This window comes from Poecilia latipinna, unplaced genomic scaffold, assembly GCF_001443285.1.
Source record: "Poecilia latipinna isolate Pla-1442-1.1 unplaced genomic scaffold, P_latipinna-1.0 Scaffold307, whole genome shotgun sequence".
NCBI lineage: Eukaryota > Metazoa > Chordata > Actinopteri > Cyprinodontiformes > Poeciliidae > Poecilia > Poecilia latipinna.
In genome coordinates, this window is record NW_015112923.1 from 396851 (window position 1) to 413358 (window position 16508).

The 16508-nt window shown below is 38.2% G+C and overlaps 1 protein-coding gene across 2 annotated transcripts in view; it reads right to left on the reverse strand.

Annotated features, from left to right (window-relative positions):
• The window catches only part of mgat4a (alpha-1,3-mannosyl-glycoprotein 4-beta-N-acetylglucosaminyltransferase A), a 38266-nt gene that overhangs the window by 8699 nt on the left and 13059 nt on the right, over positions 1-16508 (reverse strand). For both annotated transcript variants that reach the window (XM_015034636.1, XM_015034637.1), the window contains exons 2-7: positions 9323-9490; positions 8532-8672; positions 4002-4135; positions 3842-3888; positions 3601-3714; positions 1081-1156 (exon numbers count right to left, since the gene is read on the reverse strand). In XM_015034636.1, the coding sequence (XP_014890122.1) occupies positions 1081-1156; positions 3601-3714; positions 3842-3888; positions 4002-4135; positions 8532-8672; positions 9323-9490 (680 nt within the window). The remainder of the gene's footprint in view (positions 1-1080; positions 1157-3600; positions 3715-3841; positions 3889-4001; positions 4136-8531; positions 8673-9322; positions 9491-16508) is intronic.

Consider the following 16508-nt stretch of genomic DNA (forward strand, 5'->3'; position numbering starts at 1 on the left):
ATATTTTCTCATGACAATACCTCTTCTCTTTCCACATGAGCGCAGATAGAAACGACATTTAATGGACGAGAGAGAAAGGAAATTTTAACACAGAAAAAATTCTGTCAACACTTCTTCTAACGTCATCATGATCATAAACGGCGTGCCTAGAACACATCAGACAAGAGTTGGAGAAGCCCAAGAGATTTATGGTAAGAAAATCACTGCCATCTTAAAAAGCACTGGTTCAGTGCTGAGGGAAAGGAAATGACTGGCTTTTTTAATTTTCTGAAATAAAAACAGCTTTCTTGTTTGGTTTCATTAGGTTACACATTACAACAGTTTCTCCTCTATTAAAGATTTGTTAGCCTATAAAGAAATATTTTTTTTACTTGTAGTAAGTAACACAAATATCTCATGCTAAAGATATTCAGAAAAAAAAATCTTCAATTTATGTACATTTACACATTGGGGGGGGGGAAATCCAACATAAAAAATATTTTAGCAAAATCATTTCATGCATCATTTCATCATGATAGTCGAGCATTAGCTGAGATCCTCCCCACAACATCGATACGAGTTAAGACAACATTTAAATTCCCTTTGGCATAAAAGTGTTTTTCATCTGAATTAAAGAGAAGTAGGTGTGTCCTTTTGGGGCAGTAAAAAGTGTTGAAAGCAAGAGTACTGTTCATTTTAGCTGAGGGTATTTTGGCATAAATTTTCATTTACATGTGATTCTTTCCCCACCAAATGTGTTGAGATTCTATTTACACGTTTTATTTCAGTCGCGTTTCATTACGCGACTGAAATAATATTAAAAAAATACATTTCACACATCTTTAGCAGGGTTGCTGGTAAAATGGCTGAGTCATAAATAGTGTACACTCATCTTGATATGCAATATTTACACACAAAGGTTTATTGTAATATTTTTACCTTTCAGTGTGAAGTGACAAAAAAGCTTTTCGGATGATACATTTTAAGTGTGTTTTGTTTACTTCCATGCTGCAGCAAACATACCAAATTGAGACTGTTCTGCATTCTGTTACACATAATGCAGCACTGAAGAAATTTCTGCATTAAAATTCCAGTACATACCTGGACATAATAAACCCCTTTGCTCACAGCATACATCATGAGAAAGGAATAATCCAGATTCTGCTTCGTTCGCCATCTAAATAAAAACAGAAGTCATTGAAACACAAACATAAAAATCAACCCATGATAGCTGAGTCCGTCCTCCTGCATGTTAAGGAGTCTTACATTTGTGAAGTGCGTGTCAGACAGACTGCTTTACATGTACAAAGCAAAAGTGTTTTTTCCAGGTATACGCGCAAAGTTGCGAGAGCAGACTCTGCTTGAATAATTTATAAACCCCAGCTGCCACACTAATTGTTTGATCCAAATGATGTAGCGGTCGGGAATAAGACTGCTCACAGAGGACTGCAGGTGTTTCTGTGTGGGAGCTGTCAAAGACGCATTTCTGACTACACAAGCTCTGTTACATATAAATGCGCATGCCTGCCTTCTCATAACACACCAGTAAGCAGGGACGGTCACTTATTCCAACTTTGAAAGTCCAAAGTATTTTCTTAGCTAATTTAGAAGCAAACATAGAAAATGTGACAATCATCAGATGCAATCTGAAACGTCTGCGCACTCAAACACCCACACAGAGTGCGGCGCTCCTGAAGGCTATTATGTGAATACATAGAAGAAGCCTGCACTGCACTGTAAACAGATTTCTAATCAATTCAACTACAAAGAGAAGATAAAGCGCGGTGGATCAGATGGAGCCCTGCTTAGAGACAGCAATACAGAGTGCTGCTGCTGATGACCTTGATCTGACTTTGACAAATGCCTGTGGAATACTAAGCGCCCCATCAAGCCACCTAAAAGCCATCACATACTCCCTCCCCTCCCTGTTCCCCTGACTCATCTCTCCACTTTTTCTGCAATCCTCACCACAGCTCTTTTACATTCCATCAGAGCGTTGGTTAAACTAAATTTAACTCAGTATTTTAGCGTGTTTTATTACTAAGAAGCAGAAGAAACATCGATATGTGCTGTACACACAAAAACAAACACCAGAGATCTGACCTCTTGTATACATTTAACAGCTGTCTTCAAAATAAATCTTCAAGTCTAGCGTTTTTTTTTTGTTTGTTTTTTTTAAACTGTTTGTCTCATTACTACATCAAAGCTCTAATGTGCATCCTACTTTGCTCAACTCAAAATCCGGAGAGCTTTCAATATAATCCATGATTAGTTAAATCTAAATATTATTTTAAGTGGTAAATTCAGTCTTTTTACTCACTTAAAAGATACATGGGTAAACGGAAAACCATCTGAGGTCTTTAGATAGTTTTATATAGAAAAATAGCTTTTTTACATATTTCCCTTGAGTTTAAAGAGCGTGGTAGCAATTTAATAAGAGTATTACTTTTTTTTATTGGCTGACTAACAAAAATTACCAAAATCTCCTGATTGGCTGATCAGGTCATCTTGATGACTCCACAGAGTTTAAGCAGGTCAAAGTGCAATATAAACCTACACTCACAGCTGATTATAAACAACAAAAATATGAACTCCATTTCTGATTCAGACTATTAACAATGTCGGCTTTTTAATATCAGCAGGTTGTACTAATAAAAGTTGCGATGAGAAATCAGCTGATTGTGAAACATTCTCAAGCAATGATTAAAAAAAGTTACTATAAGCTAAGTTGGGGATATTATGGTGTCTACTTGCAGGGATACTGGGATAAGTACTATAATATATGTGTAGATAAACATTTACTATGCACTGTAATCCTTCACAAAAACCCAGTGGAAGGATCAAGCATTAACCGAATGAAACTTTTATAAAGAAGAGGCTCCAATTTGGCTCTTGGGTGGAAGAAAAGCAAATTAGTTCTTTTACAGATCCAGTTAAAAACTGTCTCTAGCGTAAACCCTGGATAAGCACCTGAAATACTTTTGTGCAAAAACTCTGAGCTGAACAGAGAAGATCTGGGCCAACAAAAGGGACTTAACGTCTTCTGCCAAGATGGATGTCTGATGCCTCAAAATCACATATTAAGGTGATTTGGAAACTTTAAATCGCTCCTTCCCCTTTACTTCTTCCTCTCTCAAAGTCTACACTTCATACTGACGTGGAGAATTAGGTGGCCCTTTCTTTAAACTCCTGGGAGATTAGTTAAATTTTGATTAAAGTTTAAACATTTAAATCGGTTTACTTATTCAGAAAAAGTTCCACTTTCTCTATGGTAGCGGTGGAACAGAATTAGAAATAGACATTTGTTGGTGGATTAGTATACTGTTCAACATATTCACATTGTTAAACAAAAAGTTTGATTAATAATATTAAATCAAACTCTTGACTATGCTATTAATCAGTTCCCAGTGACTTTTGATTTTAACAGACTTTTCTTAAAGTGTAAGCATAATTACCAAATATTTTCTTTAGATTGTCCTTGCTTTCTTTTTTAAGTCGAACAATTCAATCTTTAGACATTTTTTGATAGTTTACATAATAATTTAGAAGCCTTATGTACAGTAATGAAGCTTAACGTAGCATATCTACTGAGGTCTTGTTATTTGTGTAATGCGTTTTTACCTGACTCTTTCTTTGGAGTCTCCAAAAGTCTCTTTGAGGTTGTTCAGGTCAGGATAATAGGCGGCCGGTGGGGATATGACCTCCAACAAACCCGAGTTGAGCTCTGTAGAGAACCTAATGACGGAAACAGTTTGGACACAGATGAGACATGAAGCGTGGGTTGCTGTGTACAAATGTTAGTATTCTGAGCTTAAAAGCTGTCTGAAAAAAAAAAAAAAAAAAAAAAAAAAAGTGCACTTACTCTTTTTCGAGGCCAACAACCACGCTGTGAACATAGTCCAGGTCCGTCTGCAGAGATCACACCAGGAGGAAACATTACACCCACGCAGTACGGTTTTTTTGTTTGCTTTTTTTTTTCCTTTGACTCTGAAAAAGCTTTATACTAACACTCAAGTTCTCACCTCCCCAACAAACACAATGATGACACAGTCAAGCTTTTCCTCTGGCGAGAGCTTGTCTATTAGTGAACGCAGCGTTTCCGACAGATACGACTTCACCTTTCGCTTCACTGTGGGGATCCCCATCACCATGGTAACTGAGGAAAAGATACACCACGAGGTGAGAAACAGGAAAGGACCACAGGGGTAGTGGATTCATCGCAACTGAGTGGGCCAAAACAAATAATCTTTAGAGAGAGAGCGAGAAAGTCGACAACAGATTAAGTCAATCTAGATCCACAAAAAAAAATGCAATTCGTGCCAAGACTGGCAGATGGCATAGAGAAGGATGACGAATAGAAGGAGTTTGTAAGATACAATGTCACAAGATAAAACAGGAATATTTTTGATTATTGGCATTGTTTTTCCCACAGAGAGAGAGAGTATGGATATGGTTCAATGGGCGCGGGTGGGAGATGTAATTAACAGAAGATTCATATCCTCTGAACTACATTATGACAATATTCAGATTTTAAAATAAGACAATATTGTATTTGAAAAATACTATGACATATAGCTTATATAAATTTTGAAAACAAGTCTATATATAAATACAACTTTGCCCGTTAGCTGCTGCCTCACAGCAATCTAAAGCAATCCATCAACTCAAATACTCAAAAATAAATAGTATTGAGGTATTAGTATAGTATTGTCCCTTTAATCATACAGGTAAAGGCTTCACCAGAGTTTGCCTGGCTTACACAAAAGTCAATGTTTTCCTTAGGTAAGGCTGACCAGGGTTAAGAGCTGATAACAGCTCTAAATTACTTACTTTATTGGGGCAGCAATCTGCAGATATGAATATGGAATGTGTGAGAGTGTGTGTGTGTGTTTGATAGTGCAGGCGGAGGACGGTTAAAGCGGGAACATGCTGACTGCGCCGATTCGGTGGACACATGGGGCCCCAAGTAAAAGCACGCAACAAAACTTGAGGTGCAGCATGAGCGAGCAGCACAGCGGATTGAGAAGGGGCGCAATTCTCCAGAGTGATCTGTGCAGCGTGGAGAATCTGTCCTAGTTCTGCTTTTGTGTTTTTCACACTGAGCTCCATGTTGTATAGCGACACCCACCACCAAGAAAGTAGGTCGAGGATGAAAGGAGAATGTGGGAGGAAGGAGAAAAGACAAGAGTGACGGGGAGGATGGCAGACAATGAAGGAGGGATAATGCATGCATGTGCAGCAGGACCGACTCCAGGACTGCACCGCCCCTCGTCCCTTGATCAGCTCGCCTGCTCCGCTCCGCTGAGCTGTCATTTTCACTCCACCAGAAGGCAGGAGGAAAAAAAATTATATATATATATATATATACAACTTGCTACATGTTTTTTCTGAAAACAAGTGGCTGGTACAGTTTCCAGTGTTTTGCAAAAATGTTGTTCAATCGTTTATTGAAAATGAGTGTGAACGTGTTGTTTTTAGTTCAGACACTATGGATACAATTTATGTAGTGTGAAATAAAAAGAGACAAGAAGCGTGAACGAAAAATAAAACAAGCAAACAAAAGAAAGTGTAAAACCATGCACAGCAGGTAAAATAAGTATCGAACCCGTCAAATGTTCAGGAATGCCACATTTACATTTTAAAAACATAAATTGTGACAATTATTGTACAATATTCAGCAGCTCAACTGCACTGCTAAATGTAACTCGACTGGAAATTGACGATTTATTGGTATGAAAGCAATATTTGTGTTTGCAAGACTGATTACATAGAGTAATGGCTTTATAGCCTAAAAACAACACATTTTACTTTTATCTTCACTTACTTTTTATATAATCATCTCAATAAACGGTAAAAAGTATTTTAGTAAACTTTGAAGTCCATAGACCCTCCATGTAGTAGCATATCATAAATTTTTAAAACTTTATCAACACTTTACATTAGGTGATGGAACAGAAATGATTTGCATTTATTTAAGGAAAATGCTACTAATAAAAACAACTTTTTAACTGCCTTAAGTAAACCTCATTGCCATGCAGCTTTAGATTTACAATACATACTAGAGATCTTAAATAAAATAAAAAAAAAGCACTTGTAACAGAATTTGTGTCTTTCAAATCGTGACGTCATCTTCCCGTTAAATTAAAATTAACTCTAACGATCTTGAATAGGGAAGTCAGTTTACTCAGCTGATAAGCAGGTGTGAGGAGGGATGTGGTGGAAGAGCTACTTTACTGTAACCACAGGCATTGCTGTGACTAACTGGTTTCACAATAGTGATGGCATTGTTAAAATATGCATCATCATATCCTTAGTTTCATCTGTCAACAACTAAAGTGCCTCAAAGAAGGGTTTGTATTGGTGTTGTGGAAGAGTCAGGTGAAAGGGTTTGAGGGACACCATAAACAAACCCATATGTTTTTAGATAAGCTTGTAAAACACTGTCGGGTTCTGTGGAGCTTTTGTCCATTTACAGCGTTATGAAGTGAGGTGGCACAGTCCCCGAAATCCTGAAACTCGAACATCAAACCAAACAAGTTTTACCTCAGAAAATCTCAGATGTAAATGAGAAAACAAAACCACAAAAGATGCAAATATGCGGTTTCTCAGCAGACAGCACTGCTGTAGTGTTTTCCTTCTAAAATCAGAAGTCAGAATATGTGGCATAGAGATCTTGTGACCGAAGAAGTTGCCCACCAAAGGCGAGATAAAAATCTGGAGTCCACACCATCACAGTCATAGTTGTCAGAACTAGTAAGTGAGACGCCAGTGAATGACAATAATCATGCGAAGGGACTGGAAACTCCAACTCTCGTCCAATCTGAGTGTCTCCACGCTGAGCAAACACTGTAGGCTGTGGGGTGACGTCTTCCTTTTTCCTGTCACATTTTTAAATAGAGAGAAACATCTGAGACCACGAATATCTAGACAGGCACATGAATGCCCACCTAGATCTGTCTCAGAAGTCCCTGCGCCCACTGTTATTTCATCAGCATTGTTAAATTTTGAGTTGGCTAGCATCCTGAATCGTGCAGCTATAAATAACCTAATGCCAAACATTCACAGACCGGCAATAAAACAAGAAATCCAAGATAAGATAGATTTCTAAGCTCTAAGATGCAATGCTGGTATCTTGATGGAAGGGTTGCCAGTGGCAACTAACAATGTCATGTATCCAGCTTTACTGGTACAGTGAGAAGATGTATATATATAAATAAAAGAGAACATGCTACACGTCATTAAAAAAAAAAAATTCCTTGAAGATTAGTGTAACCAGTCGAATGTCGTGGTTTGCAGAGAGTAACTACATTAAAGGAACAATGACATAAAAACAGAACTAAGACTATATTATTACGTGTAAAACTTCAAATTTTAGTCAATTAGACTCGATGGGGAAAATATGCAGGTAGCAGTTGTGACCCCACCATAACACAGATCGTTTCCCAGGAGCTGCAGCTCCGCTTCGTGCATTGCAATAAACCCAACTGAGCATAATTCAGAGACGAAAGCTGATGGCACGTATGCAAAGGGCTGCAGTGAGTGGGCATTCTCTTTCACTTCTGAGGATAGCAATAGTCTCAAAACACTGCTGACGAGAAGTATTTGTACAACTGGTCAGACCAGAAAAACAGCTAATTCCTAGAAATCTTGTCAGGCTGAGCCTTAGTGACATCACAGTTCCCTGATCTAAGAACAGGAAGTAAAAGGAAAGAAAGAAAAAAAAAAAAAAAGCCTAAAAAGGCCACATTTTACATCCGGCAGAAAAAAATGCCAACAATATAGAGACTTCATCTTTTGTTTTCATTAATAGTTACAGTTGACTCGACGTTTTGCTGCCTGTTTAGAGTCTGTTTTATTTTCTCAATTTTAATGATTAAAATGGGACAGGGCCATTAGGATGTAAACCTTAAGCTTACTTCAGCCTTAAATCTAGTGCACACATAAAGCACGAAAAGCAAGATAAGGACACTTCTTAATAGGAATTAAATGCAGAAGAGGTCATATGGAGTATGATGCAGCTTACAGGATAAAAGCTAAATCAGCAGCAAAATAGATGGAAAACAGACTGAAAGTATCCCAACAACCAGGAGAAAAACACATTGTGCAGAACTGCTGGCTCATAAAAAACACTGATGCAGGCAAGAGAGAGAGAGAGAGAGAAAAAAATACTCCACAGGAGGGTTCACTGCATCATAAATTTTAAGAGGTTCTTGTATTCGGTTTATGTTATCAGTGTAAAAAGTTTTGCTGCAACGCTCTTTGGGAAGAACATAAGAGGAAAACAATTATAATTTTAATTACAAGTTGTTATGTTTTACGTAAATATCCGTCTAGAAAGCTAAATCCTCCGAGGACACTTGTTGTGAACAAGTAACAACCTGAGAACATGTTGAGACCTGAGGATCTCCCTGGTGTAATAAAGATGTCGGCGGGTTTTACTGTGTTTGTTAATCATTCGCTGTACAGAAGGGGGTGTGGAGGGGAAGCACCATTAAAAGTTGGCAAAGTTAACTTCATGCCGAGTAAGCAAAATGTATAAATCCACTTCTTACCTCCTGTGCGTCCAAGACCCACTTGGACTGCCGGCTGCAAGCTGCCCTCATTGTTGAGGAGGTGAGGCAGGTGGTGGTAGATGTTTGGCACCTGGAGAGCTTTCTTGTTTGTGAGCTCCTTCAGTAGTTTCTGTGTCTCATCTGAAAACACGGCCGAACAAAGCAGCTGACGGTGAGCTATTTTAAGAGCTCTAACTGGAGAGGATTTATGAGCACACGGCCAAATTGTTTAGACAGAGATCACATTAAAACCAAACATCACATAAGTCATCACTGGCTGATAAAGGAGCAGAAAGCTGGATGAAAGCATAATGCTGGTGACGTAGTTCTCAGCTGTCAGCTGTAAAATCTGGTCATATTTAATATATGACTTAAAAAAAAGAATGCTTTTAATTGACCCCATTAGAGCCAATTAAGTAATATTAAACTTAAGTAAACTGCAAAACAAAACTTAATGTGTCATATTACAAAAAAGGCTTTCTATCAAAGCTTTATGATTTTAATGAAAAAGCTTTTCAAATTAGCTAGTGCGTCACCATAACAAGGATCCTGCTCAACAAGACAATCCATCTCTCACTTATTAGATATAAGGGGTGTTTCACTGCTGTCAGTCTGACAATTAGTTGCTTTCAGTGGGTTTTATGTATTTTATTTGACTTAATCGATGTTTATTCACACCATTGTGATGAAATAATAATTAACTCCATAAAGATAGCAGCACAAGAAGGAATGCTGGACTGGAGTCAAACAATGTTGAGGACAATGCCCGTCAAGGCGCAGGCCTCGGTCACCTGAGAAGCTGATGAGCGCATCTTTGCTGCCGTTGGTTTCGGCGATGGCCCGTCTGAACTGCTCCAGAATGTGGTTGAGCTCAGACGAACGCTGCAGAGTCCTGTGTTCTGCAACACGAAGCCGTTCTTTCAAAGCGTGGAACTCCCGTTGGTATGCTATCAGCTTCTCTGTAAAGACAAATAAATTGCGTGGATTAAACTTCACGCATTTAAAGGTGACAACTTGCATAGAGAAAAAAAAGAAAAGGAGAAAAACATGGCTTAAAGACTAAAATCATGTTTTTTAGCAGTGTTGGTGTATCTAGCCGCTCCAAATCCTGATTTATTTATTGGACGTTTGACCCTGCAACCCTAAATGCATTCATGTCTATGTTTTGACAAACTCCGAGTAAACTGGGTGTTTTTTCTCTGCATTTCATGCAACAGCGGTTGAAGTTTGGGGAGAACAGAACCAGATCTAAGACTCGGTTTGAGGAGGAGCACAGATCTTATTTTTAGAACAAACGGGGTATAAAAAACAGAAGCTGAATTGGATTTTGGTTGAATTATGGGTGAATGCTTTTTATGAGCACTGGAGAAAGGGAACAGCAGCAGGAGCAGAGGAGTGCAAGAGTATTACAGATGGAACAATGAGATCTGGATTTCTGAAGACGAAAAGGTAAAACTTAGTCGTGTTTCATCTTGCATCGAGCCGAATTTCATAAAAAGTCAAGAAATAAATGTTTCACAAAGCTCCAAAAACTGACACACAATGTTCACAAAAAAGGATGCAGTCATTTCAGTCTTCTCATAGCTGTTGCAACAAATGAATATCTTTTATAAACAGTGTGACATTGCAGTCTGTAAGGCCATTGTTTCACCTCATAAAAACAATGCAATCTCTTGCAGAGGACATTAACAGGACTCGTTCCTCCAATCACACGCCTTTCATTGGTAATTTAGAAGCTGCACATGCTAACAAAAAAAAAAATCCTGTTTAGGAATATCACTGACCATCTGGACCGTCACTCTGCACAAGGTACATGTATAACAGCAAACAATGGGTATATGCTCACGGTGGTAGCATGAACGGCGTCCAGCATGAACTACTCCTCCTTCTTCCAAACACACGGCTCAAAGCCCTCTTCGCACAAAACTACTTGTTATGCAGCATTAAGATCAAAAGATCTCCCATATTTCCTACAGATTGCTGCATTTTTAACGCAACCATAATCATTGTAGAATACTTTAGTCCGGGTTTGACCAATTTACAGGCTACGCTTTTCATGTTTTTCTCAATCTATGGTGGTTGCGATAGCAAAGAACAAGTTTTTATTGGCTGCATGGAAAGTGTTTTAATAAGAAACACAAAACAGGACTTTCTACAAGATTTTATTTCAGTGTATGGATGGCAGGGGGTGGGGCAGCCATGCCTATTGACTGGATATGGAAATAAGCAGCAAAAACCTCATTCAGAGCAGGAGTGGCACAACTTTTTTTTTTTTTTTTTTTTTCCATCCACAGACTGATATATAAAATGTGTAACTTATTAACACAAAAATGGGGAGTGAGACTTTAAAAATACCGTCAATGTTTTTTTTGTTTTTTTTAAATAGATGGGTGTAAAACTAGGAATAGTTGTGTGCAAGTTTATAACAGCAGCAAAGTTGGGGTCTACCGCAACATACTTTTTGACTAATTTTTCTGCCAATCTGCGATAAACTCAGCATTCCGTAAGTGTTGCATCATTTTTTTTTCCCATGTTTTGAGGGGTTTCAGTACAAGTCTGTATTGTTAGGAGTCACTGCATTGTAAAATGCTATTCCTCAAACTGCAGGAACAGTGACTCTATGCACCTACACAGTGTTTGCGAGCATAGCTGAGAAAGGACCAGCGTAAGGCCAGATGGCAGGCTGCTGAAACTTTAGAGGATTGAAAACAATGAAAGTTATGGAGCCAGCAGCACTAGAAGTATAAACTTGACCTGAAAATACAGATGGGCAATATCCTCTCCGACTTGTGGTTGTCAGTGCATGCTGAGAAGGTGTGATATGGGTTTGGGTAGTCTCTGATCTTCCTTCTTTCAGCTTTAGAGTGGCCTTTAACAGTGCGGTCACAATAACAAAGCCCTGGATCCCTTCATCTTTCCCTCATCATCACTCTCTTAAATAAGCCATTGTCCACCCGCTGTGGTCACAATATTGGTTTTCTTCATTTTTTTTGTTTGTTTTTTTGATTTTTTGCACAGAAGCTTGTTATTCACCCCTGAATGTTGGTCTCCAAGACTCGCACAGATGTTGTGATTTGGCCCAGACTTCAAGGAAAGGGCAACTTCAAACTACATACAAGACTTTCATCTTCACTCCCAACCCTTTAATTGTAGGATGCTGCTGAAATGAAGCTCCACCTGTGCTCTTACAGTGAGAAAAAAGTCAGAAAGCAAGCAAAAGAGACAAAAACACGGTAAAGAAGTAGTTCGCTGTGGACAGACGTATTACATGGCTACAGCGGGGGGGGAAGCAGCGTGTTATAGTGTATGTTGAAGCTACATATAAAGTTATTGTGAAATAAACAGGCAGCTGAAGACTAGAGATCGTGGGAGCGGTTCACCTTCCAGTTGGAGAAGAATAGCCTCAAAAGATTAGCACTGAAACAATTAATCAAATTAATCACGATGAATCAATAACTGGAATACTCGTTAACTAATTTAGTAACTGATTAATCATCTCCTGCAGTATACAGACTCAAAAAAAGCTGAAAGATCCCCACCCTCGGAGCAGTAATTTAGTCAAAACTGTACCAAAAATAGTATACATTTGTTTTTAAGAGGAAAACAACTTTGTTTGCAAAGCCGCTTTAGCCAGAACTCGGCAAGTGGCATAGTGTTAGCTTCACCTGGTTCAAATTCAGTAAAAACAAGTCCACTAAGCTCCTTTTGCTATCCAATTATTAATCGGTTAATCAAAAAAAATATAATAATCACCAGATTAGCCTCAAGCATAAAGGGCCGAGGTTTTCATATTTATGCTATAAGTATTTTTTGAATTCTCTACAAATGATCAAGTGTACACTAAAGGCAATAAATGTTCTCTTATTTAAAAAGGAATTGGTTATTTACATTTTTATGCATTTATAATATTGTGTACAAAAAAAAGGCTAGTGTGGTTAAATGAAAAATCTGAAGAAAGTCCCTTTTTTTTATCTGATTAATCGATTGTCAAAATAAATGACAGAATAATCGACTGTTAGATTAATTGTCAGTTGCAGCACTACTAAAGCTACAGCCAGAGTTAAAATGGAGAAATTAAGTTTATAGCATATTATTCATGTGTTAGAATGGTCTAGTCAAAGTTAAGCACTAGATACAATTGAGATTTTTCACAAAGACCTGCAGCTGCACTTGCAGTCAGAAAAAGGTCTACAATATATTGACTACAACATTAAATCTTTAAAAATGATGTGGTTGTAACAGGACAACACTGTAAAAAACTCTTTCCTGCTGTATTTTTGCTTCGATTCCTTTGGCCAGCATATTTTATTGGAGACATGTGGGAGGAATGAGGGGGCAGATATGTAAATGGACGCTCAGGAGCTAGCCTTTAGAACGAGCTGAATCAAAGTCGCATACTCTGGCTTGGACACACACACACACACATCCACACTTGATGAAAGCGCTGCTCTCAAAAACAAAAAAATGTTAAATTCTTGTGTAACTAAAACTCCTCACCGGCTCATTAATTAGGCCTCTCTGGATTTAATGGAGGATAGTACGTGCATTTTCATGATGTTTGCCGCATTGATTTTTTTTTTTATTTGAGGGTTTCTCTAGTGGCTGGGGAAACTGTTCTTAATGAAGCACAAAATCAGCATGAGGGGCTTAAACTCACAAGTCAGGCCAAATTATTGTATATGTTGTCATATAAACGGGCCCACTGGGCTAAGTTTATTGTGCTGTACTCAGTGAGGTCAATTTAGGCTACCCCTTGACGTTTAATAGGTTTGCTCAAACCCATATAATCTTGCCTTAATGTGGTTTCTTGGTTAATTCAGTCACCACCTCCATTCAGCTCTTATCTTAAGCATAGTGTTTCTAAGCCCAGCGTTTAAAACAACATCACCTGAGGTATTGTGCAATGGCAGAAATATGAGTTTGTTGTCACAGACAACAGGAAGCTTAGCTCTTTAATCTTCCTTTATCTAAGGCTCATACTTCGTAAACGTCGCGCCACTTTTAGACGCTGTAAGAAAAGAAAGTAAAGCCATTATGTGAAATGTTAGGAACGTCTCAGACCTGATCAAGACAATACCTTAAATGATCGGCGTCCAAGTCCCTGACAACATTTGCATTCCACTTTGTTGAGATAAGCAAGAGTTTTCTCAGAAGTAATCTTCGTAGGGAAAGAAAGGCAGTGTTGGCTGCTGCAGCTCCCAGTACGTCCGAGTCAGGAGAACTACTTTTCTGTAAGTTTTGTGTTCATAAATGACTGGAGAGCCCCATTGAATAACTCTGCTTTTAGCGTTTTTAAGTCAAATCAAAACAGAGAGCAAAATTGCTAACGTTAACCTTGAGCTTCAGCAAATATCTAAATCATCAAAGTGAGTTAGAAATTAGTTTATTGAAGATTGCAGCTGTATTTGTTGAGTAAGACTGGTGATGTGCTGTCAGAATACAGCAGATTTTTAAAATCAAGTTCATTCTCCGAATTGCTAAGTGCAATATCATAATTATTACTAATATTTAGGTGAAAGAGTTTTGAGACAAATAAGTATGTTTCAAGTAAGAACATAGCTGTTTTTGGTACAACTTGTTTTCAGTAAGACAAAAGAGACAATCTTAGCTTCCCTACGTACAACATTAAGCCACAACTTTCTCAATTTCAAAGCTAAAGCAAAATAGCTATTTTGTGATTATATATATACACACACACACAACTGACAAAGACTGTATCAGGCCATTTATCTGATCATCCAAAGCCTGCACTCCTAATCTGCCCTTCACTTAATTCTGCCTTGCTGAGGCAAGGTGCTGACAGACAGTTCATGACTGCTGAGGTGGGATTTGTGTCGTATGTGTACACAAGTGGAAGACATGCAGCACAGAATATGCAGAAGTCAGTGATGGAGCCAAGTTTCACACTTCCAGCACATTTTCACTTTTTTTCCAACACAAACTGATCACCTATCAATCCCAAGTAGCATCGCGGCAAATATTAAATTAATGCATAAAGGACGAGTGGGTGAAGACTGTGTGCTAAAATAAAAGCGATACTGAAAAACGGATGATTTATGAGCTGATTTGTAAAGTGTCTTAAAACACAGGCTCAGCTAAATCTTACCAGTGATGCAGATGATTCAACATAAACTGTGAAGCAGAAAGTGTGCTTGCGGGGTAATTAAACCCAATTACACACACAGAAATATCTACCGTAGTACTGGATATTGGTTTTTATCTGCTGAAGTCTAAAGATATCACTGTTGCATCTCTGGTTACGCAACAGAAAGGCAGTAAGCAAAAGTTACGTTTTGCTCGTTATTCTTAAAAACAGCATAATCACTTCATGCATAACACACTTTAGAGAAAAAAATGGCCTCGTTTATATTTTCGCCACATTTTCCTTTTGCAACACATTGCAAAATATATTTGACAAACTAAAGCAGCAATGTAGTCACTAGAAACTGTTTTGATAGCATATAGCAGCTAATTTATCATAAATGTAAGACAGCAATTTGTTCCGACTGTGCAAGAAAACCAATCATTTGACAGAGTGTCCAGTCCTTAATCTCATTTCAACTGGAGAACAGCAACTTTACATGCATCGTGCATATAGGGACTTTGTGGCTTTAGAGATGAGCTTATATGTACAAAAGAGATCTTTGCCAGGTTGTGAAATCTTAAAAAGTGCAAGACATTCATGTCTGTAGAAAAAGGTTCACAAACTAAATACTTAAAACCACGTCGAAATAAAAAAACATCGTCTTCATGCTAATCTTTTCCTACTTCTCATTTGGTCTAAAAATTGGGGAGTATGACTGTGATCTCCGTTTAAAGCTTGCTTGTCAGTATTATGCAGTCTGCATCACAGCAGAGAATAAAAACAAGCTGCCAAACACACATCACTAATACCGCACGAGCACAGAGTAGTAGTATTGATTTTTGGAGGTATTGTCTTGACAAGAAGTGCAAATCAATCCATGAGTCGGCATGTGATACTCCCCTAACGGTTTCGAGTAATTTGAAGGGGGGGAGAGAATGCACACCTTTATCCAGCTGAGAGGCTTCTACATCCTTTTATTTCACTGATAAAATGAAAGCGAAAAGGTCGAGTGATCAAAGAGAGAAAGAGTCCCTGAAAAGCTGAGCTCATTTGCCCGCTTGGCAGGTTTCCCACCCAGCGTTTTAATTTTGCTTCCTCACCATGGACTCATTGTTTTAGCCCGACCACCACCCAATGTTCTTCCTCTTCTGTGCTGCAAGTCACGATAAGATCCAGCAGTCGACTGGTTGTCTGTGTGGGAGAGCAAGCGGTGTGTTACACCCTATGATTCTGTTCATCTTACTTCCACTATTACCACCACAGAGCTTTTTTTGTTTTTTTCTTTAAAGTTCCCCTCAACGAAAGGGCTTTTCTGATGCAATACGTTTTCTAGAGTAACATCTTTTAATAACTTTGTTACCATCAATTCATCTCACACTACTGCTTCGCTGATTTTCCCCATCTAGATTTCACACATCAAGTACATTTATAAATATGTACAACAAACTCATTATCGTGACAGTCGCATCAGAAAAACCAGAAGTATTATGGTACAACTTGAGTCACAGAAAGTCATATGATGCCTACGTTACAAATAGACTGATTTGCTTCATTGAAAAAAATGAAATGTTATTTAAGTCTAGCTTCTGTTAAAAGGTAGGCAGTAAAATTTAAAAAAAAAAAAAAATAGGTAAATGTCTTGTCATATTTAAACTGGACTTCAACAATGTCAGTAGTCCTATGCACACCCTGCCATCATAGTGGTGATGCTCTGCAAAAATGCTGCCAAGTACTAGTTGGCAGCAGGGTTTTGTTCCCCTCAGCTGGACAGCTTTGTGTACCACATTCATGACAAAAAAAAAAAAAAAAAAAAAAAAAAAAAAAAACTTTTGGAAGGAAAAAAAGGATTTTTTTTCCTTACCAAAAATTGCGGTTGTAAAAAAGGAAAGAAG